The 23650-nt window shown below is 43.3% G+C and overlaps 1 protein-coding gene across 10 annotated transcripts in view; it reads left to right on the forward strand.

Moving 5' to 3' along the window:
• COL14A1 (collagen type XIV alpha 1 chain) overlaps positions 1–23650 on the forward strand; it is a 232915-nt gene that overhangs the window by 151830 nt on the left and 57435 nt on the right. For all 10 annotated transcript variants that reach the window (XR_003038138.2, XR_001501879.2, XR_003038139.2 and 7 more), the window contains exons 35-40: positions 5825–5902; positions 8870–8956; positions 14779–14832; positions 16630–16725; positions 17918–17971; positions 18330–18383. Coding sequence is in view for 6 of the 10 variants with exons in the window: in XM_059874511.1 (XP_059730494.1) it covers positions 5825–5902; positions 8870–8956; positions 14779–14832; positions 16630–16725; positions 17918–17971; positions 18330–18383 (423 nt within the window). In the remaining 4 variants the exon portion in view is untranslated. The remainder of the gene's footprint in view (positions 1–5824; positions 5903–8869; positions 8957–14778; positions 14833–16629; positions 16726–17917; positions 17972–18329; positions 18384–23650) is intronic.

Consider the following 23650-nt stretch of genomic DNA (forward strand, 5'->3'; position numbering starts at 1 on the left):
AATGGTTGTGTTTTCACTCAATTGTATCTTTTAATTCTTCAAATGATAATAGTGACTAATATGTATTGCCTAATATGGATTAGGTCCCTAGAGAAGGGGATGGCAACCCACTCCAGTTTTCTTGCCTGGAGGATTCCATGGACAGAGGAGGCTGGCAGGAAGGCTGCAGTCCACGGGGTCACAAAGAGTCAGACACGACTGGCGGATAACACACACGCGGACGAGGCAGTGTGAGCGTTTCTAAGATGTTCCCGTTTAATCCTCCAGTAACCCAGGAAAATATATCGTCCCCATTTTATAGATGCAGAAACTGAGACCTGAATAAGTTAGGGAGAGATCCCCTTTCAAACACGAGGACAGTGAGATGTGAGATTGTATTTGAGTTGCATATGGTTACTGCTCTTCATTCTGAGCTCTCTTCCATTAGGCCAGCCTGATTATGAGAGAACTTAAGGCAGAGGAAGGAATCTGGTCTGTGACAGTGACCATATGCCCTGTCTATTCACTGGCAAGTTCAAAAACTCACCATTATTTGAATTATAGCCTTGAAATAAATGTGATCAGAATGCGCCCCCTCCCCAGCATCTCTGCCCCTTAACATTCTGATTGCTACCAACGATTGCGGATGTTCACTTTCATCTCCTGATTGAGTAGAGCCATTGTGGTTCCCCTTAAATTCAGTAAGTTGATTGAGAGCAAGTAAAAACACCCTGTTAAGTAGCTGACAAGTGGTAAGTGCTTAATAAATCATAGTTTGAAGGTGGAGTCAGTAAAAGTTACACACCAAATTGAAAGCAGAAGGCGGCGTGGGTCCCCAGGACTCCTTCTCCTGTGTCTCAGGGAATGTAAAGCTCTCTAAATATTTGCATAAGATGAGGTACAGCTTGACTTCAAATTATAAGCTTAAAAATGATATGCTGGAAAAAAAAATCAGAAGATGAAATACGGTACTGAGTGGGAAGTCCCTTTTAATTTCCATTCACAGATCACAGTGCCTCAACTGCCAAAAAATATTTCAGTCTTGTTTTCATGCTAACATTTGACCCCAAATGACTTGCCTTTTGTGCTATGCCCAGACAGAAATGTCCAATAATGAAAAATGAGCATTTGTGATTGTCTAAGTATTCCCTTGAAAGAGATTATTACCAGTGAAAGTGGGACGGTCTTTTTCTTGTGCAGATTTTTTTTCATAATGCTGTTAGTTACAAAGGAAAAAAGTTGCTAAAGTCAAAAGGGGCTGCCTCTTCGACGCTTAAAGTATGGTTTATTTTGATCCTCGCTGTCTTGAATTTTTAGGTACTGAAATCTGAGATCTTTGACATATTATCTCTGTAATGTTTCCTCCATAATTTGTGTAAGTGTGTGTTTAATTACTTCTGGAATAAAAGCCAGATTTTAAAAAATCAGTCCCCAGAAATGTGACTTGGAAAAGAAGTCTCTAAATAAAGGCCGAGGAATCTGAACTATTACGAATGCAAAACAATTATGAATAAATTTGTTGTACTCACACAAAAAAAGGCTTCTGACTTCATCTGACTTGAAAAAGAAAAGACAGCCCACAAGCATTCTTCAAATGATAGTATTGGCCTCATTCAGCACTTAGTAGGTATTCAACCTCTCGAATAAATAAAATGAACTCATAAGAATCTCAATAACTCAAGAGGGCAAAAGAAGTTTAGCCAAAGGTTTGTATGGAGACATTGTACAGTCATAGGTGATCGGGTGGTGACTGTTTATTTGAAAAACTTCAAGAAAGCCTGGTATACCCCAAGACTAGTGAAAGGCCTTGGCTTTAAATAAATCTTTTCATTCACTAAAATGTTTTCACACTGAGGGCCCTATTCAGAAATGGAAAATTTCTTAATGGATGAATGACTTACAGAATTAACTGACTAATGCTGTCATAATGGGACTCATTTAATAAAAGTAATTATAAAGTCAAATGGCATTGTAAAGTCAGGCTGGGGTATCTGCATTTTAAACATTAGACTAATGATCTGTTCACAAAATAAACTGCAAGAAAATGAGGTGTGCTGTTCAGCTCTCAACAGGAATTCAGCTTTCAACATGTGCTTAAATTACTCAGGCCTTTTCATCCCAAGCCCTAATTTATAGAATGGGGTAGACATTGCTATTATCAGACCTCACAGTGGTGATGGGAAGAGTGAATGATACAGGTGAAGTCCTTGGGATGGTGCCTGGCACACAGCCAGGTTTTCAACAAATGTTTGCTGGTATTGTTGTTATTTGCTAAGATTTTTCTCAAACAAAATATTAAACAGATACAATGACTGTGGACACAAACTGCTGTTATATTTCTGCTCTCAGCATCACATCACTTTCATCCTTTTGACTTAACCATTTGGCGTCTGTGTTATATACTCCTGCAGCTTATAGGTCAACTATAAAAGGGCTTCTCTACATGTTGCTTTAAAATAATGTTTATTTTGCATAACTGTATTTCAGGAAGTGTTCTAAATATTTTCCTTTAGTGGGTTCATTTTGTTGTTATGGCCGCTATTATTACTCTAATGAATAGCTACTACTGCATAGCTACTATTATTCTACTATTTTAACAGATAAGGAAAGCTGAGGCTCCACCACGTGAAGCAGTTGGCTTAAAATGGCTTAGCTTGTGAGTGGGTCACACCCAGGCAGTCTGGCTCCATTGCCTCTGAATCCCTGTGCTCCCTTGAAATACCTTTGCTGCTACTGTTGCTTATGAAAATCAGCAGCCACGTTCTTTAAAAATGCTTTCATTTTGAAAACCAAGTTTTTTTAATTGGACTTTTTATTTTGTAGAGGAGTATAGCCAATTAACAATGTTGTGATAGTTTCAGGTGGGCAGCAAAGGGCCTCAGCCACACATAGACATGCATCCCTTCTCCCCCAGGCTCCCCTCCCATCAGGCTGCCACACAGCATTGAGCAGAGTTCCCTGTGCTCTTCAGTGGGCCGTGTTGGGTTACATTTTAAACACAGCAGTGTGCACCTGTCCACACTCCCTCACTGTCCCTTCCCCTGTCCTTTCCCCCGGCAGCCATAGCTTTCTTCTCTGTGAGTCCATTTCTGTTTCGTAAGCTCGTTTGGATCATGTCTCTTTAGATTCCGCATCTAAGAGACATCATGCAATGTTTCTGCTTCTCTGTTTACTTCACTTAGTATGACCATCCCTAGGTCCATCCATTACAAACTTAATTTTTCAATGATCATAATTTAGTTGTGTGGTTGCCCTGAACAGACTGAAATGTCATGCCCTTTGAAAAAAAACATTTTTAATATGGAAAAGAAAGAGTGTACTGAGCCATGCACTTATTGCTTCAAATAATGCAGTGGTTTTATATTGAAAACAGAAAGCATGATGTCTTGATTTATGGATCTGCTTTCAACATTTGTGTTATTAATCTTGCAAAACCCACTTGGGAAAAGATGTTTGCAGCAAGGCGCAGTTCTTCCTGGGTGTGGCGAGAGAAGCCCTGACTTCATTCTCTTTGCTGTTGGATGGGACGCTGCAGGCAGTAGCCCGTTCACAGTCACACCACCCGCTGGAGTGTTCCTACCTGCGTCCAGGGGACTCTTGACAGGGATGGGTGAAAATAAGGCTCCAAGAGTTTTCCAGTTTTTGCTGAAAATACCGCTTTCTGAGGGCATCTTACAGATTATGTGAACCTAGGGATTGTCACAGTAAGTGCAGTCAGAGACGCAGAAACATTGTGTGACGTCTCTTAGATGCCGAGTCTAAAAAGACGTGAAGCAAATGAACCGACACGACAGAAACGGGCTCGAGACCAGGGAGGAAATGAAGAGGATTTCGTCCTCTGCCAGCTCTGTAATTGATGACACTTTCATTTTTAGATGGCAGTGTAGTCGATTTACAGTGCTGTGTCCTGATGCTGGGAGGGACTGGGGGCAGGAGGAGAAGGGGACTCGAAGGATAAGATGGCTGGATGGCATCACCGACTCGGTGGACGTGAGTCTGAGTGAACTCCGGGAGCTGGTGATGGACAGGGAGGCCTGGCCTGCTGCGATTCCTGGGGTCGCAGAGTCGGACGCGACGGAGCGACTGATCTGTTAGTTTCAGGTGTGCAGCAAAGTGGTTCAGTCGTAGATGGAGAGATGTGTGCTACTTGCTAAGTCGCTCAGTCATGTCTGACTCTTAGTGACCCCGTGGACTGTAGCCCGCCAGGCTCCTCTGACCATGGGACTCTCCAGGCAAGAAGACTGGAGTGGGTTGCCGTGCCTTCCTCCAAGGGATCTTCCCCAGCCAGGGATCGAAACTGCCGCTCTTATGTCTCCTATTGTTTTTCAGATTCTTTCTACTATAGGATATTATAAGATACTGAATACAGTTCCCTGTGTCCTTCTTATTTATCTTTTATAATATATCCTAGTGTGTATCTGTTAACCCCAGACTCCTGAGTGCTGCTACATTTTTAGCCCCTCATTTGTGTCCAACTCTTTGTGACCCTGTGGACTGTAGCTTGCCAAGCTCCTCTGTCCATGGGATTTTTCAGGGAAGAATACTGGAGTGGGTTGCCATTTTCCTCCTCCAGGGGATCTCCAAACTCCTGATGACATGCAATATTCGAAAACAATATAGGAAGAAATATAGTGTTAGAAATGGTTAGGTCATGAAGCTAGTGTGAGCCCTTAATGATATTATAATGATGTTTCTAAATGTTTCAAAATATACTTTAAATTGTTGCCAACAAACATGAGTTGCACAAGACTGTCTAAATATTTATGGCATGATCGATGGCCTGAATGAAAATGCACAGCACGGATCTCACAGTGCCACATGTGAGTCTGTCATGACACTCAGCACGTCGTAAACAGTGTTTATGTGTCAGTCTCTTACTCCCTGTAAATGCTTTGTGGGCAAAAAGCTGGTTTTGCTCATTTTTATATCCTAAAGGTCTATATGGTATCTGGCTTGCATTATACACTAAAGAAAAAGTGGTCAAATGTATGCTTGAATGATGGAAGTCAGAAATAATTCAACAAGCCTCCATGAATATCTACTACATGCCCCCCCCCCTTTTTTTTTTGCCATGCCACAAGGCATATGACTTAGTTCCGCAACCACGGATTGAACCTCTGGCCCCTGAAGTGAAGTTCCACGTCCCAAGCCTGGGCCTCCAGGGAAGTCCCTGCATGTCACTCATTACGATGGGGGCACGAAGGTGCTATGGCTTTGATGAGTGCCCACTCTGAGGGGAAATATAAATAAGTGTACTGGATGGCGGGCGATGGGCTGTAAGAGATGTCTAGAGCCTGGTGGGGTCACGGAGGCACTTGGACTAACTGTGGTGGGCCACAGGGAGGATTTCACCAGAGGCTCTAAGTGTTTTTACGTAGAGATGGGAGGAAGAATTGTGATGAGTAAGGCAGTTTGGATGGTGGAAGGAGTAACCACTGACAGAAGTCTTAAATCACTGTGTGTTTGAGGAATGACTTTTCACATTTATTCACTGTAATATTATGTTATAAATGTGTTGGTGTTTTATTATGTAAGGTGGCTCAGATGGTAAAGGATCTGCTTGCAGTGCAGGAGAGTCAGGATTGATCCCTGGGTGGGGAAGACCCCCTGGAGAAGGGCATGGCATCCCACTCCAGTGCTCTCGCCTGGAGAATCCCATGGACAGAGGAGCCTGATGGGCTGCAGTCCATGGGTCACAAAGACAGACAGGACTGAGCGACTAACAGCACCATGTAATGTGTACTGTGAAATCATTATAAATTATACACACAATGTATCTTTTATTGAACATTGTATATATTGTATATATCTTTTATTGAATGACAATTTTCTTTTTAAATTGCAGTTCCAGTTACAGATGTTTGATATTGTTTGTTCCACATCCTGGGCCAATAAAGACAAATGCTGTGAACTTCCTGCCCTGGTAAGAATTCTTCTTTCACTAATTCTGTTCTTTGCTGAAACTTTCTAAAGTTATATTTAATTGCAGTGCTGAAAATGAAATGCTATTTCACAAAATTCATGTCACAGATAACTCATTATGATGCTGCTGATGAAAATTAAAAAGCAGTTAAGAAGGAGGCATATCTGGAATCAGCAGACACACGGACACACGCAGTGGGAACTGCCCAGCTACACGGGGTGCCACTTATGTAGGGTCCAGATGTTCCCAAATTCCGTGGTTCATGAATCCTTTGGTGTTGCAGTAATTTTTTTTCATGGTACCCCAGAGCCAAAAGAAATATCTAGTAATTCCATATATGAGGTCATTAGGTCCAATCGTCTTCATAAGTGTTCGTATCTTAAAAACTCTGCTGTATGAACCAACAATATATTAATATATAAATCAGAATTGTAAGATGATACACGTACTTTTGAAAAACCAGAACTACTCACTACTGGGATGTGTGTGCCTGCTGAGAACGCACTTCTCAGGTCTCAGAGTCTGATTGGACATCACCACCCTGGCTTCTTCCTTTTTTAACTAAAGCATTTATTTATGTGTTTGTGCCAGGTCTTATCTGCAGCACGGGGGCCCTTTAGTTGCAGGGGGGACCCCGCTCCCTGGTGAGGGTCCGACTGGCCCCTGCACTGGGGTCTCAGAATCTCAGCCTCTGGGCCAGCAGGGAAGGCCCCACCTTCCCTTCCTTTCCACGGTGATTTTCCCCGTGGTATTTGCTTTCCTTCATAGCAAGTGCTGATAAAACAAATTTACCAAGTTGTTCTTTTTTTTGTCTTTGGGATCTCAGTTTCCCGACCTGGGCCATGGCCCCCTGCTGTGGAAACGTGGAGTCTTAACCACTGGACTTCAGGGAAGTCCCTTCTAGTGTTGAAATTGTGACCTATTATACCTTGAGCTGGTTGTGTATACAAAGTCCAGTGGGTACTGAATTTTGCTGTGTCTCTTGACTTTTTAAAAAAAAACTCAGAATGCCCCTGTGAATTTCCTGTAATGCCCCAGGCCTTCTTTCCACACAATCTGGGAACCATAGTCATAATCTATTTAACTTAGGCAAAGCTGCTAGAAAAATAAACCTTTTCACATTATAAATACCAAATGTAACTCACCAGGGTGGATGACTGTGTATTTAAAAATGGATTGTTCGTACCTAAGGATCTTTAGGACCAGTGAGCTGAAATGTTGACCCTGTTATGTTTGGACAGAAGTCATGTCTTAAGAATTCAACCTGGTCATGGTCACGGGGAAGACTTCCTCAAGTCTAAAAAATTTCTTTTTTTAAGACCTTACATCAGCTCATGTCATCTGCTGCAGGCCATGTATGCGTGGTGACTTTGTTTGAGAAGGGAGTGACTCTTTTTTTCACCAAAATAAGTTTCCATTAAACTATGGTGAGGAATTAAAGCAGAGACACTATGATGCTGTGCATAAGGGCAGGTAGAGTGGGGATTGTAAGGAAGCACCCAGAAATACCCTGCATCAAGCAGAGTGTAATCACCATGTCGCCTAGGCAGATCCCTGCCCTCTCCGAGCTGTTCTTTTTCTTTCTGTCACTGAAGGTGTGCAAGTCCTGTGGTAGAAAGACTCAGATGGAGATACAGCCAGCAGCAGTGGCAAAACCATTAGGCAGTCTCTGGTCACAGGAGGCCTGCTGTCAGCCTGCTTGGAGGATCTTTCAGGATTCTTAAGTCTATCTCATTCAAGCTGCCCAAGGTATCAAGCCAGATACGTTTAGCAGGGTTTTCCTTTCCTGCAATGAGCTGAAACTTTTGGATATTGTCCAACATTTGGAGAAAAGCATATAAAGGCTCTTTGCTCAGACTCTTTTGGATTTCTGTTGTGAATATTTCAGAGCCTGAAAGTATTTTCAACTTGACAATTTAATTACCATCTGTCCTCTGTTCAGCCCTAACAGTACCTTTCCCCAAGATCTTAGAAGACGAAGCTCACTTTCTCTATCCAAAGGGACCGTTGAACCTTTCTAGTTTTTCATCCTAGGGCAGACTTTTTTGGCTGTTGCTCCAAATGGGATATTCACGAATCATTCAGTAGTGCTTACCAGGTGCCCTGTCTTCCTTTAAACGCCGGTAACTCATTCAGGCATATTCAGTCTGACCTAAATCATCTATCTTGTGGTGTCACCTGGCATCAGAATTCTCCAAGAGGAGATGAGCTCTTATCACAAAGCTTTAGGTTGGTGCTGTGGTGTTATTCTCACATTCAGCCACAGAATGTGAGCAGCAGTTAACATTGCTGCAGGTGTGTGTCAGCCACAGAGTGTGAGCAGCAGCTAACATTGCTGCAGGCGTGTGTCAGCCACAGAGTGTGAGCAGCAGCTAACATTGCTGCAGGCGTGTGTCAGCCACAGAGTGTGAGCAGCAGCTAACATTGCTGCAGGCGTGTGTCAGCCACAGAGTGTGAGCAGCAGCTAACATTGCTGCAGGTGTGCATCATGTGTTTAACCACTGTTTTCTTTTCTTCTGGCTCTTGGTTTTAGTGTGGAAGCGGGTGTTTTGATGGACTGTTGCTACAAGTTTTCTTTTATCCTTTGAAATGGAAAAAAGTGTTGTAACACTAAGGAAGTTTTCAGGACCTTTAGTTCACGGAGTACCACTTACCCAGCTGAATTAAATGGCAACCAGAATCTTTGGTTTTGCACCTCCACTTCTGCCTTTCTTGCTTCACCTGGATTCCCAAGCTGGTTTTGTCAACATCCTTTGATAACGGCGTTGATTAACGCCTTGCTAGACACCCATTCATTGCTTCTTTAAAGAAAAGATTTTGTGGTCAGAAGGGAATATTCTCTGCTTTTCTAGACTAATGCTCACTGCAGGATTTTTTTTGAAGTGTCTCCAAATGTTTCCTTTGAGTCATAAAGTCGTTTGTATAGACCATCTTGTTAATAGTCATACTATTTGTTTTTCTCTGCAGAGGGATGAGGAGGCCTGCCCAGAGCTCCCGCATGCCTGCTCCTGTTCAGAAATCAATAAAGCGGCTCTGGGACCAGCGGGCCCACCAGTAAGTCTTGCCTCATTTGACCTTAAGTGTTATTTGATAGTTGTTACAAAGGTTACTCATTTCCCCTGAATCATTGCTACTGCTTCTCTTTTAATAGAAGATACTCCCCTGCGTACATGGCCGGCTTCATGGCCATTCAGCTTGAGACTTGATTTCTTAGCAATTATGCAAATAAAGATGACCTTGTGACTAAGTTCTGGCCAGGGAGAGAGAAGGTGTATGCACGCAGCCTGGGCGTTGCTCTTAAATGGAAACCGAATGCCCTCCTTTGAGCGTGAGGTCGTGGGTTCACGGTGGCAGCAATGCCGCTGGGCACAGCACAGCAGGAAGAGGGAGGCACCAACGGCTTCACGCTGCCTTGGGCGATAAAGCCACTCGACTGCGCCGCAACAGCTCGGGTTTTAATATGAGAGAATAATAAATCTCCTACCTTGCTTAAGTGTTACCATTGACCTCCATGAAAACAGTCAGACAGCTTTCCAAACTAAGAAACTGGGAGTGCGGTGCTAGACTACCAGTTATTTCCTCTGAGCGCTTTGTAGATGCTGTTACAATGTCATCGCTTCCATTGTTGTTACAGAGAAGTCAGCTGCCAGTTGAATTAACTGTCATTTTTCTGTGAGAAATATTTTCTCCATTAGTTTCTTTTAGGATCCTTTTGTCATTAATGATCAGAAGTTTCACCACAGTACATTTTGATGCTATTGTTTTGTAGTCTTGGAACGTTGAGGGCTTTATGAATTTGAATACCAATGTTTCTTATACATTTTGGAGTTTTCTCAGTCATTTTCTCTTTAAACATTCCCTCTCTCTGATCATCTCTTTTTCTGAAACGCCAGCTAGATGTGCATTATACTTTCTGATTTTACTCTCATGTCCTTTTAACCTCTTTCTACTCTCTTTTTAACCTCTAATTTATTTCCTGTTTGTGTTGCCAGGCTTTCCTCTGTGTAATATCCTCAACATTACTTTCTGATGTACTGTGTGTTTAGCTCTGTTTAATACGCTGCTTAACCTAGGCATGGTGTTTTGGATTGTGATTATCATATTTAGTTTCTCTAGAAGTTATGTTTGGTTCCATTTCAAACCTTCTGGTCATTTGTATAACCTCTTCTTCTTTTGTAACATTTTCAAAACTTTTTTCTTTAAATATTTTAGTATGATTTACATTCTTTATCTGATCATCTCAGCATCTGTAGTATATGTGGTCTTGATTCTTCCATTTGCTTTGTTGGTAGTTTTATTCATGCTGTGTTGTTTCCACATGTCTTTTTTATTTTGGGGGTTGTATATTTGAGTTTGCATTACTTGAAACTTTCTGGGAATATTTTGACCCCATGTTTGAGCTGTATTTTTTGAGAGAGCGTATGTGTCTGCTTCTGTTAATATCCTGGCCGTACAAACCTGCTGAAACCCAGTAAATTCTGGTCCCTCAATTGTATGAGAATCAGTTTCTGGGTAGTATTTCTTAGTGGAGACATTTACTCCTCCTATAGCTAAAGTGGAAAAAAGTCTTGCTTTTCCACCTGCTGGTGAGACTTTTTGTGGCTGTTCTAGCTCACTCACATTGCTGCCTTTCGAGCTCCTCCGCTTTCAGTCACACCCATGTTCTGCCACGCCTGCTCCTCACGGAGCCCAGCACCCTCTCACTGCCTTGCGTGGGCTGTGTGACGCCGCTTTCCAGAAACCTCAGCCATCCCCCTGCCCTCCCTCAGGGCAGCCTCAGAGATGCCTTCGCTCTGGTGCTTTGTTTCCTTTTCATTATGGTGCTTAAGGGTTCAATTCTTAATTAGAACAGCCTTTATTTTATTTTAAACAGCATTAATAAGCTTTTCTAGCTGGAGGCTTTTCAAGTTTTCTTCATCGGCAATGCTGCTGGAACAAGTTATAAAATATTTATGTGTGACCTAAGAGTGAGGAAAGCAGCAGCCGAGAAGCAGGAAAGCAGGGCTGAGCTCTGACTTGCGGGGAAGGAAGAGCCAAACGAGAAAAGCCATTGGCGTTTTCAAGCATAATAAACTATTGAAGAAACAGTGACCGAAACAGTATGGCTTCCAAGGTAGCTCGGTGATAAAGAATCTGCCTGAATGAAGGAGACATGGGTTCAATCCCTCGGTCAGGAAGATCCCCTGGAGAAGGAAAGGGCAACCCACTCCAGTGTTCTTGCCTGAGAAATCCCATGGACAGAGGAGCCTGGCAAGCTTCTTCCATGGGGTCGAAAAGAGTTGGACATGACTTAGCGACTAAGCAATAAAAGCAACAAATCCCCCAGTGTATGCAATAAGCCTGTCTGATGATTTAACATAGTTGCAACTGTTTCCTTATTCAAGAATTTACCCAGTGATAGGTGCCAGTAAAACTCCAGAAAAGCCACAGGACACCATGGATGAAAGAGCCATATTCCTTTTGCCTCACCTCACCCTTTCTTACTAAAAGGATGAAAGTTCACATCCACAAACATTTGCTGAATTCTTGTCACCCACTCCATGATGAAGGTTAGGTATCAGGTGGAAAATAAGTTAGAAGTATAAAAAGTTTCCTGGATTTTGTAGACCTAGTACCTCAGGTATCTGTGAGCCAAATTGTCACATTTGGACAAAACCTTCAACTAAAAGACAATTATTTAAGATGAACAAACACAATTAAAGAGGTGTCCCAGAATGAGTATGTTAATTGGAACACACTAGGCTTCTTGCAAGGAACAGAAAACTTGATGAATGCATTGATGTAGATCATTGGGATGCTTGAACATTCATAATTTGCTCAGCAAAAGACCTAGAGGTAGATGGTCCCAAGCAAATATGGCTGCTCAACAACTTTATCAAGACCCAAGCTTGTTCCAGCTTCCAAATTTGCTTTCTTTAGACTTACAGCTTCTTGATCATATTGGCTCAAACCAGTTAGTATACCCATTCCTTGGAGGCTGGGCAAGCAAATCTCTGTCTTTATAGCAGGAAAAGTGAAATGGAGAAGGAAGTCAGAAAAGAAGCTTTGGTAATCAACCAACAGTGTCTGCCACAGTTGGGGAAAACATTTGCATCATCTGTAACAGTTAAGGATGTGGTATCCAAATATATGAAGAGTTTCTGCACATTAAAGAGAAGACGACATGTAACCCAATAGGAAACTGGGTGAAGAATGTGAATTGGTAGTTGTATTGAGATAAAATGCAAATGGACAAGCGTTATGAAAAGATGCTCAATCATAGGAGTCTTAAGGGAAATAAAAATTAAAATAGGAGCAAGATATTATTTTTACCAGCTTCATAAAAATGTAAAGCTTGAAAATATCAAGTGCTGACTAAAATCTAGAGAAACAGAGACTCCCTTCATCAGCTCCTAACAGATGAATAAAGTGGTGCCGTGTTTTCACAGCAGTTTGACAATGTATCTGCCTCTCTGTTACATTTCACTTAAAATTCTCCTCGTTGAGATCTTAAATATTAAAATTTGTACTTGAATATTAAAATTTGTACTTAGGGCATGTATAACGATGGTGATTGTAGTATTGTTTAGACAGTAACAAATTGTAGGGGAAATGCCCTACATTTCCAATAATGAAAGAATGGTTAAACAAATTATCTCATTGTTCAGACAACTATGCAACTCATTTACAGTAAGTTAGATCTATATGTCATGTTATGGAAAAACATATTAAGTTAACTCAGAAATATATGAAAAGTGGTGTGTCATATATGTAATCTATATATGTCAAATAATACCGGAGACACTACAGGTAATATTTCCTGTAGAGACGTGTGCACTTACATAAAGTATGATTTGATTCAGTTCAGTTCAGTTCAGTCAATCAGTCGTGTCCGACTCTTTGTGACCCCATGAACTGCAGCACCCTGTGCATCACCAACTCCTGGAGTTTATTCAAACTCACCTCCATTGAGTTGGTGATGCCATCCAACCATCTCATCCTCTGTCATCCCCTTGTTCTCCCACCTTCAGTCTTTCCCAGCATCAGGGTATTTTCCAATGAGTCAGTTCTTCCCATCAGGTGGCCCAAGTATTGGAGTTTCAGCTTCAGCATCAGTCCTTCCAATGAACACCCAGGACTGATCTCCTTGAGGATGGACTGGTTGTATCCCTTTGGAGTTCAAGGGACTCTCAAGAGTCTTCTCCAACACCACAGTTCAAAAGCATCAGTTCTTCGGCACTCAGCTTTCTTTATAGTCCAACTCTCACATCCATACATGACTACTAGAAAAACCATAGCCTTGACTAGATGGACCTTTGTTGGCAAAGTAATGTCTCTGCTTTCAATATCCTGTCTAGGTTGGTCATAGCTTTCCTTCCAAGGAGTAAGTGTCTTTTAATTTCATGGCTGCAGTCACCATCTGTGGTGATTTTGGAGCCCAGAAAAATAAAATCAGCCACTGTTTCCCCTGTTTCCCCATTTCCCATGAAGTGATGGGACTGGATGCCATGATCTTCGTTTTCTGAATGTTGAGCTTTAAGCCAACTTTTTCACTCTCCTCTTTCACTTTCATCAAGAGGCTCCTTAGTTCTCTTCACTTTCTGCCGTAAGGGTGGTGTCATCTGCATATCTGAGGTTATTGATATTTCTCTTGGCAATCTTGATTCCAGCTTGTGCTTCATCCAGCCCAGCATTTCTCATGATGTACTCTGCATATAAGTTAAATAATGATTTGATTACTGTATGCTAAAAATCTGGAAGATAAGCAGCTGACTGGTGCTGGCAGTGAGTGTAAGTGCTTCAGACGAACTGGAGGAGGCCTTGACTGTCGCCTGATCCAGTCTTTTCCCAAGGGAGGCAAGGGCTGATGGTAACAGAAGGATCATCAGTGGTCACGGACACAGCCGGAGGTCAAATGGACTCATCCAGTGAGAAAGCCACTCCATTTTCAATGATCTTGTCATCCTTCTACTCAAGTGAAAGCATATTCTTAGACCGGTACCCATGTGACCCTCCTAACCCTTACTCACGCCCTCTTTTAATAGAGCAAAGGCTTTGCTCACAGTCGGCACCAGGGACAAAATCTGGCCAAGTTTAGTGACGTTATTTATAGTGTATTTTCAGGTCTGCCTCACATTCTTAGTAAGTAATATGTTTTTCCATCTGCTATAGTATATAATATTTGCTTTTGAAGCAGATTTAAGTGAAGTAAGAGCCAAGTAAAAAATATTCAGAGTATATTTACGTATATGTTATGCACACATATACAAAGAATATGTTTGCAAAGACTGTATACACACATATACACATATTTACTGTGTTATGTATTATGTGCATATATGTACAAAGAAAATACTACTAAATGATAGTACAGGGAGTGCATTAATGCGACAGAAGTTTTAAGAGGAAAATGCAAATAACTGACATTTCAGAGGCACTGAATAGCTTTTTATGATATAAATAAAAAGAACTAAATTGTTACTATTTTATATGCTTTTTACAATGTAATATAATACAGTCTAATTAAATAATTTAATCTCAAAGTCATGGTATAAGACATGCGTATAATTTTAGGTTAACAGTATATTTTTTATTATTTGCAGTATTAATAGCAGTGATCTTACACACGCAATCAAAAGATTCTGTAGCTTTTTGTTTTTTTTTTTAATTTAAAGGGATTTAGCATAGAAAGTTTGCTCAAGCTCTGAAACCATTAACAAGAAGAGGTGAATCTGGGGGACAGACCTCAGTTGAGGAACATAGTGAACATATCATTACACAACGTGTTGGCCTTTGTACCAAATAAGAATTACATAATCCATATTATTAAGGGAAACGAATACGCTATATTGCTTTCATATTTGTCTTTGTGCTAACACTTAATGTCTTTCTGCCAGGGGGGCCCAGGACTCCGAGGACCGAAAGGCCAGAGAGGTGACCCGGGCCTAAAGGTAAGACTCTCTCTCTCATCCCCAGGCATGGTATACTTTTGGAGTTAAGCAATAGTTACCCTTGGCAATCTAAAGCTCCTTATATATTTTTAAATTTTTAAAAATTTTATATTGGAGTATAGCCGATTAGTAACGCTGTGATAGTTTCGGGTGGACAGCAAAGGGACTCAGCCATACATATCCATATATCCATTCTCCCCGAAACTCCCTTCCCATCCAGGCTGCCACGTAACGTTGTAAAGCTTCTTGTATTTTAATGGAAGTTGTGTTGAAGCCTTTCCCCTTATTCTTAAAAGCTTGTGTGTTTTCATCAGAAGAAACGCCCTAACTCAGTGACAAGGTTTCTGGGTCTGAGACGGAGTGTCAGTGCTCCGGGCGCTTTGGTTGCTTATGCGGCTCTTGCTCTTGCTCTCCTCTTTCCTGTCTGCAACAAAGATGCGTCTTAGGGGGAGCGCTGAATCACAGCCAGGCTGCGGTCCTCCAGGGCATTGTTCAGGTTTTAGACTCCTCTCCTTCCCTCCCACCACGCGCCGTCAGACACACAGCCCTGTCTTCCCTTCTCACTGCCCAAGGCCACCAAGCGGGGTGGTTCAGTCTGTACCCCGTACAGAGGCCGCGACTCAAAGGAGCACGCCCTGCCGATCCCCGTCCAGGAACACGTTTCCCTGCTTCGCACAAAGGCACCTAAGGGGTGGCAGGCGCCCAGCCTAAGCGAGTTCAGGCCCCACCCCTCGTCTCTATTTCTGGCTCCAGGGGCCTGATGTTTTGGATTGAGTCTTCATATCTGCCCCGGATTCGTTTCTTTAGAGTTACACTGGAGCACATCACACCCTTAAGCCCTGCAGTCGTGCGCGACTGCCTTGAGAGTCAGCCCCAGCTCCTTGGCTTCAGGCCTCTGATCGCTCTTCCGCCTGTCTCACCTTCACCGTGACGCTCTTCCGCCTGTCTCACCTTCACCGTGACGCTCTTCCGCCTGTCTCACCTTCACCGTGACGCTCTTCCGCCTGTCTCACCTTCACCGTGATGCTCTGCGTCGTCCCCAGCCATCTTGCTTGACTTACTGCTTCAACATGATCACTTATTAAATCCGCACAGCATTTATTCATGGAGGAGAGAACACTGCAGCTTTTTTTTAGTAGAAAATTGGAGACAAGTGGAACAAGCTAAGAGAGAATGGGAAGAGGCCGAGGGGGAGTCAGTGAAAGAAGGCTGGAGAGAATGGATCGGGTACCACCCAGCTCCACACTCAGACCACACGAGGTCTTCTTTGTTGTTCTGTTTTACTTTTTGCGATTGTGGCACGTTTTCTCCGGCAGAGGCGATGGATCTTACTTGCTCCACGTATGAGAGTACGTTCCACAATATCTTCGATAAATGCAGAGCAGCGCCCCAGAGATGACAGTTCACAGTAACGAAGGAAGGGAATGTCGTTTGGCTGGATGGTGGGAACCTTCGAAGGCCAAGAGGGTGGTCTTGTACCGCTTACATCTTTCAGATTTGTGATGCAGTGTGGGGGGTCTAATTCCTCACATTGTTGGCACAGCGTTCTTATTTATGGAAACCACTATAAATACAGTTGCAGCAGCTACTGTGTTTTCTCTCCTGGCTCGCTGATGACTCTAGGCCTGGGAGGCGAGTCCTCTGAGGCTTCGTGTCTCGTTGTCCTGTGAGTGTTTTATGTCTGAGGAAAGTTAATGAAGTAGAAGATAAACGCGCTCAGCAGGAACATCGGGTAGTAGATATTTCTGGGTTCCAGGGGGTCTGACTTACCTTTGGCGTGATCTTCTTGCCTTCCAGGGACCAGATGGCCCTCGGGGTGAAACGGGCCCTCCTGGACCTCAGGGCCCCCCGGGGCCCCAGGGACCAAGCGGTCTCTCCATTCAAGGGATGCCTGTGAGTTGTGTGTCAGCGTTGGGGCGGGTTTTGTTGTTCTCACTTCCCCATGAGTTATAGAGAATGAGCTTTTGTCTTCCACCCCTAGTAATGATCCACAGCCTCTTCCAGCCCCTGAAAGTAAGGACTGGGAAATGAGCATGATGATCGAGAGCTCATTCATAAGCCAGCTTTGCACTCAGTAAACGGGGCCTGTACGTTTATGTACGTGCCCAGGGAGTAGGTACAGCCACAGGTGATTTGTCTGGAAAAGAAAGCAAGGCTTGACACATACGGCTCCTTTTTCTTATTTGACCAAGTCCTTAGTGGGTATGATAAACCTGGAAAGGGACAGATGTTATATGACTTAAGTTTTTCATTTGGTATTTGTAGTAATCGTGGAGCTACAACCACAAAGCCATTTATTTAGGTCTTTATCTCGACAGGCCATCAAAGTGGGCTGCGATGAGTTTAACATTATAGACGATATGCTCTTTACAGCCACATGAGCTGTTTGTACCATTGAAAGCAAATTCAGTTCCATTCACTGATTTTCATTTAACTTAGTAGAGGAATCTAGATTTAAGGAATAAAACCAGTCTCTGTAATTAGTATTTGCGCCATTATATACATTTTTAAGTACAGTTTTAGTATAAATGATTGAAATACAGTTTTAGCAAATCTTCCTGTGCATATGATTGTGTGTCCCTAGCTCAGATGTCTTCATTTCCAGAGTCATTTACACATGAATGAATTATTCTTATTTAACATGCCAGTTTGTATAATTACAATTAACACTAAGAATTCGTTGAGGTCTTGCTACAGGTCAGGTACTGTGCTTGCTTTTGCCTTTTTATAAGTTTCTAGCCAAACAAAACAAAAGTATATATAGATGTAAGTTTTAACATCTAAGCTATAAATAATACTGAAATATTCAAGACTCTGCTCATGTATTTACAATATAAGCTTAACTAAATCAGATTGTATGCACTGTGTTTAAACTATTCTGAAATATAAACATTCTACTCTGTAAGCATGCTTACCTAAGTTGTGTAGCTTATGTGAAAAGTGAAATATGCTGTATTTGGATGTTAGTGTAGAAACAATTTAATGTTGAAAATGTTAAGAGTCAGCCAGCAGAGGAAAAGAAGAGACTAAGGACTTACCAGTTTCCTTTTGTGAACTTAACCCCCGTGTCCTTTCGGATGTCCAGGGAATGCCAGGTGAAAAAGGAGAGAAAGGAGAGATCGGATTGCCTGGCCCACAGGTACTATTTTTATTTTTTTACTCCATTGCTCTCAGTCTAGAGCTTTACCAAGAAAAAAGACCGTAGCTTCTGAAGTCCGCTGTGATCTTGGCAGTGAACGGTTTCCATGCTGAGGACCAGCAGCCTGTATTCATTGACCTTTGGCCCCCACCCGAGGGTCCTCCTGACGCTGCCCCGGGTGAACCCCGGTGGGTGAACTCCGGTGGGGGACATTTGCTTTCCTTCCGGTGAATAAGCTCTGGGCTTCACCCGTAGGGTTTCAGGTTTGTTTGGAGGCCTTGACTTATTCCGGGGCAGCTGGCTGAGAGGGTGATTGGTTTCCGCGATTCTGACACCGTCCTGTCTTTGCTCTGTCTAGGGTGTCCCGGGCAGTGTTGGTTCACCAGGACGCGACGGCTCCCCGGGCCAGAGGGTAAGACGAGCCCAAGATTGCCCGTTAGCACAGTACACTTCTCACCAGGTCTCTCTCTGCTGCTGGCAGGCTCTGTGCAGGGAAGTCAAACCACGTGTTTTGTTTTGTTTTTCCTTATTTTTTCTCCCATCTATCTACGTTCTACCAATCCTGCATCTGTTTACCTTAACTGGTGTTCTTCCATATCCATAACTTTCCTCAAAACCTAGAAACTTTCAGCAGACCTCCTCAAATCGGCCACACCTCTTGCTGAATGTTCCCAGAAGCTGAATGCAATTTGCACTGAATTGTGGGCGTTGGTCTAACAGATTTTCCGGTTGTTTCAAATTCTTAAGGTACAAACCTAAAGGAAATCAAGAACCGTAAGAACTGGAATTTAATGATGGTGACTATCTGTAATAGTCTCCATTTCTTTAGCACACATCAGTAGTCACTTCCTGGAATTGTTCAAGTGCACGGCAATAAAAGAATGTATAGGGTGGTTGAGGGCTGACTTAACATCCAGAGTGTGTTTGGTCAACATGTCTTCACTGAGCCAGGTTTGAGGGTTTTTGTCCTCAAAGAGTTTAGAGCTTAATGGGGGAAACAGAACCAAATAAGAAACATGCTATCATGGGAGAATTTACAGAGCCCCATAGGGCACAGGAATAGATAACCAAGCCAGACCTGGAGGGTTGGGGAAGGAAGGCTTCCCGGAGGCAGCACCACATAGACTGGTTTTCAACTGAGGGAGAGAAATCAGCCAGGAAGGACGGGGAAGCCATTGCAAGCAGAGAGAACAGCATGCGTGGCGTGTGGAGGGGTGGAGTGGACGAGAAGGTGGGCATCTCCGTTCCTGCGCGTGGTTCAATGTGGCTGGAGATGACAGTGCTCTGTCTGTATGTGTGTCTGTGTGTGCACACAAGTGTACACGTGTGTGCACATGCCTTGGTGTGGGGAGCTTGCCAAGAGATGGCACCGAAGATGTAAACACAAATTCACTGACGTCATCGCTTCTTTTTTTCGGACCAAGGATTTTGAGCTTTTACAGGAAGGCAATAGAAAGTTATTACATTTTCAGCGACAGAGAGAGACTGATCTTCCTCAAAAGGTCACTGGCAGCTGCACAGTTTTTCTTAAGACTGGATTATATACAGTGGCCTCCACTTAGATCCAGTCCAGTAAAGGACAGCACGTTCAGCGACATTCGCTGATATCGTAGGGGACAGCTAACCCACTAGGGTAGCAAATGATTAGCTGGAGGACGTAGTTCTCTATTCAGACCAGGTTGCCTTTAGCTATGCTGCTCAAGGATAAGGAAATAAATGTTTTCTATAGGGGTGCAGGTGTGGGAATTTAAACTCCTTCCATGTTAGGTTTTTTTTTTTGGTTTCACATTCAACTTTCATTTGCTTAAAATCTCAGTTCAATCTCCATCCATCAAATGGGATTAGTCGGTAAAGCACGTCCAGGTGAATGTATCTAAAAAGAGGCTTTCTCTAGAAGTGAGATTTATGTAGGTGTCTTGGACATGTGGAAGGAGTGTCTAAAAGTATTTATATGTTTTGGCAAAGGGCTTAGACTAAGATCCTGTGTGGTTACACACCTAGGTTCCTTCATGATTCCTGAAAACTCTGAAGCTCTGAAAACAGCAGTTCTAAAGGTTTGGTTCAGTGAGTTTCCTTGATTTATCTATGCAGAGTCTAGTCTTGGAAAAGTTCTTCCAGAGCAAACATATTGGGTTAGTGTCCAGATCATTTGAGTCTGGGATTCTTTTAAAAGCACTACGCCAACACAGATTTTTTGATAAATATGTTGCCATTCTTCCAAACATGTTTCATTCTATAGGATAAAAAGTCTTAAGGCCTAATAAAGTGTTAATATATCTGTACATAGATTTTATTTCCCTCTCTCCCTCAATTTTAAGGTAAAACTTTCAGCTCAGTTCAGTCGCTCAGTTGTGTCTGACTCTTTGCAACCCCATGAATAGCAGCACGCCAGGCCTCCCTGTCCATCACCAACTCCCGGAGTTCACTCAAACTCATGTCTATTGAGTCGGTGACGCCATCCAACCATCTCAGCCTCTGGTGTCCCCTTCTCCTCCTGCTCTCAATCTGCCTCTAATGCCTATTTTGAAAAATTTGTGGATGGGAAGGGAATTGTGTTTTTAAAATGGTTTCCAGAGGACACTCATTCTTTAAACGAGTTAAAGAAAAATTTAACTCATTAAAAATTTAATGTTAAAAAAATTGTGCCAACCCTATCCCAGTTGCTTTAGGAAAGATATTTGAAGGTAATACTATTCCAGTGTACAGCTCTCGGGGCATCATTAACACATAATAATATGTAGTAGTATCTCCTGGAATGCCTACTCAGCTTGAGGGAGGGACTGCATATACATATTTTCATTATCTTAATATCTTGTTTAATAAGATATTAGTTGAACTCATAGCTTAATTTAGTACCTGCTGTGTGTCATGTGGGCTTCCCTGGTGGCTCACTGGTTCAGAATCTGCCTGCAACACAGGGGAAACAGAAGACATGGTTCTGCCAGGAAGATCCCCTGGAGCGGGAACTGGTGACCCCCAGTGTTCCTGCCTGGAGAATCCCATGGACCGAGGAGCCTGGTGGGCTGCAGGCCACGGGGTCGCACAGAGTCGGAGGCGACTGAGTGACTTCACTTTCATCCCTGTTGTGCCTGAGGCACAGTTGCACTCAGAAGGAAAGCAATAATGATGACTATGGTAATAATGGCAGTGGCAACCGTGGCACAGAGCTGTCTGAGAGCAGACACACGGGGTGAAGAGACTTCCTGCCGAGACGCCCGAGGAGCCTCTCCTGGAAAGCGTTTTCCAGGAAATCGGGAAGGCGGTTGTTTTGTCGTTACGCCAAGCACTGAAATCACTCGTCGGGCTTCTCTGGTGGCTCAGTGGTGAAAAAGTCTATGTGCCAGTGCAGGCAACACGGGTTTGATCCCTGGGTTGGGACGATCCCCTGAAGAAAGAAATGACAACCCACTCTAGTATTCTTGCCTGGGAATATTCTTGCCTGGGAAATCCCATGGAGAGAGGGGCTTGGCAGGCTACAGTCCATGGGGTCTCAAAGAGTCGGGCATGATTTAACGACGAAACAGCACCACCAAACACTGAAGTCACTCATTTATTCCTTGTTGTTCCGTCACTCAGTCGTGTTCGACTCTACAACCCCGTGAAGTGCAGCACGCCAGGCTTCCCTGTCCTTCAGCATCTCCTGAGTTTGCTCAGTCTCATGTCCGTTCATCCTCTGTCGCCAGCTTCTCCTCTCGCCTTCAATCTTTCCCAGCCTCAGGCCCTTTTCTAGTGAGTCAGCTCTTCGCATCATTACCATGCCCCATTTCTTCTGATAGTCAAGTGATGGGCTGTCCCTTACTGGTCATCCTTCTTTTAAAAAATCCTTGTCTTACTGAGAGTTAAGAATTCACAGCCCCAAACTGTGATCAGTGCCCTGCTTATTAGCTTAGGGAAAGGCCAGCGTCCCTCACCTGGAGCCAGGGCCAATGTTACCCTTCCATTTAGTCTGCAAGGAGGGGAGTTTAGCAGAAAACAAAGAGAGGATTAAACATCTCTTTAAACAGGAAACATGTTTTCTTTCTAAAATTTCTAGCTCATTCTGGCTTTTCCCAAGGGGAATCATGGACTCGTAGAGGCAGCTCATATTCAACCCTGGGCCTCAGGCCATAAGCAAGGCCAGCAGAAGCTGGACTTGTTCCCTGAAGCAGCCTCAGCCTCTGGCTCAGTGCAAGACCCCGCCGTGTAAAGCAGCAGTGCGCAAGCAGGCTGAGCAGCCGGGTGGGCGCGGGCGTCGGTTTTTATCCTGCATCATTGCAGCCGACAGCACCCTCATCCTTTCTTCTTTTCCCTGTTCGTCTTGCCCTCTCCCTTCTGCCTCGTTCCTCCTCTCTGCTTGATGTCTGTGACCCCAGGGCCCACCCCGCGGTCTTTAGGCTCCTCTGATGTAGGCTGGACATCTCTGCCCCCACCCTGGTCATCCAAGCGGTCCTAAGAGGAACCAGGAAAAACAGGAAAGACGTGGATGATAAGTATATGAACTGAAAAGGAAAGAAAGGAAAAACTACCTTTTTTCTAGTTCTGAGGCTCACTTATATCCAAGACCACCAGCTGTCTGTCAGCCACTCCAAATAGAAACTTTAAAAAAATATTTTTTTTCCCAATTCTTACTATGGTTTTATAAAAAGGCCGAGAGACAAGAAATACAAATGACCGGGAGATACATATTTTATGGCACCTGGAAGATAGTAGTAATTCCTCCCTGGTATTCCTCCAAGGGTATTCGTCTTAGAATTCCAAGTAAAACTAAACTTGGAATGCTTCCCTTACTCCAGGTTACCACTCCCTGCACCTCCTGTTTTCACGCCATAACCACAGGCTTCCCGTTCCATCTGTGAAAGAGGAAATACTGTTTTAAAGTTCTGCATATGAATTCTGCTGAACTTGTGGTTAGGAGAAGCAGGATGGCCCCGTGGTAAATATCAGAGACTTGGACACTTAGCCAGACCTGAGTTTGAACTCTAACCATGGGACACGGAGCCAGTCACTCAAAGTGTTCAAGGCTCCCTTTCCTCATCTGAGTGGGAAAAATAATATTCGAGTCCACAGAGCTATTGTGGAAATTGATTCAAATAAGGACATGCTAAGTCGCTTCAGTTGTATCTGACTCTTTGTGACCCCATGGACTGTAGCTCGCCAGGCTCCTCTGTCCATGGGATTCTCTACACAAGAATATTGGAGTGGTTTGCCGTGCCCTCCTCCAGGGGATCTTCCCGTCCCAGGAATCGAACCCACAACTCAGGTGTCCTGCATTGGCAGGCAGGTTCTTTACCACTAGCGCCACCTGGGAAGCCCTTCATATAAGGGATTTCTATGTAAAAATTCAACTCTAGCTGGTATGAGTATTCACTAGTTTCAGTGTAGAGCCAATGAGTCAGGACAGTACAGTATTTTATAATGCCTGTCCTTGACATTATCAAGGTAACTGAGAAGATTTTAATGAACTGCCAAAAAAAAAAAAAAGAAAGTCTAAAGAAAAAGCAAGTTCTTATTGTTTAATTTTCTTGGAGTCTATGTTGAAAGGATCCTTGGACCGTGTTTCCTTTTTATGTGGATTGGATGTGTGCAAGGACTTCCCTGTTGGTTCAGACGGTAAAGAATCTGCCTGCAATGCAGGAGACCTGGGTTCCATCCCTGGACTGGGAAGACTCCTTGGAGAAGGGAATGGCTACCCACTCCAGT

Source organism: Bos taurus, chromosome 14, assembly GCF_002263795.3.
Source record: "Bos taurus isolate L1 Dominette 01449 registration number 42190680 breed Hereford chromosome 14, ARS-UCD2.0, whole genome shotgun sequence".
In the NCBI taxonomy this organism is placed as follows: Eukaryota; Metazoa; Chordata; class Mammalia; order Artiodactyla; family Bovidae; genus Bos; species Bos taurus.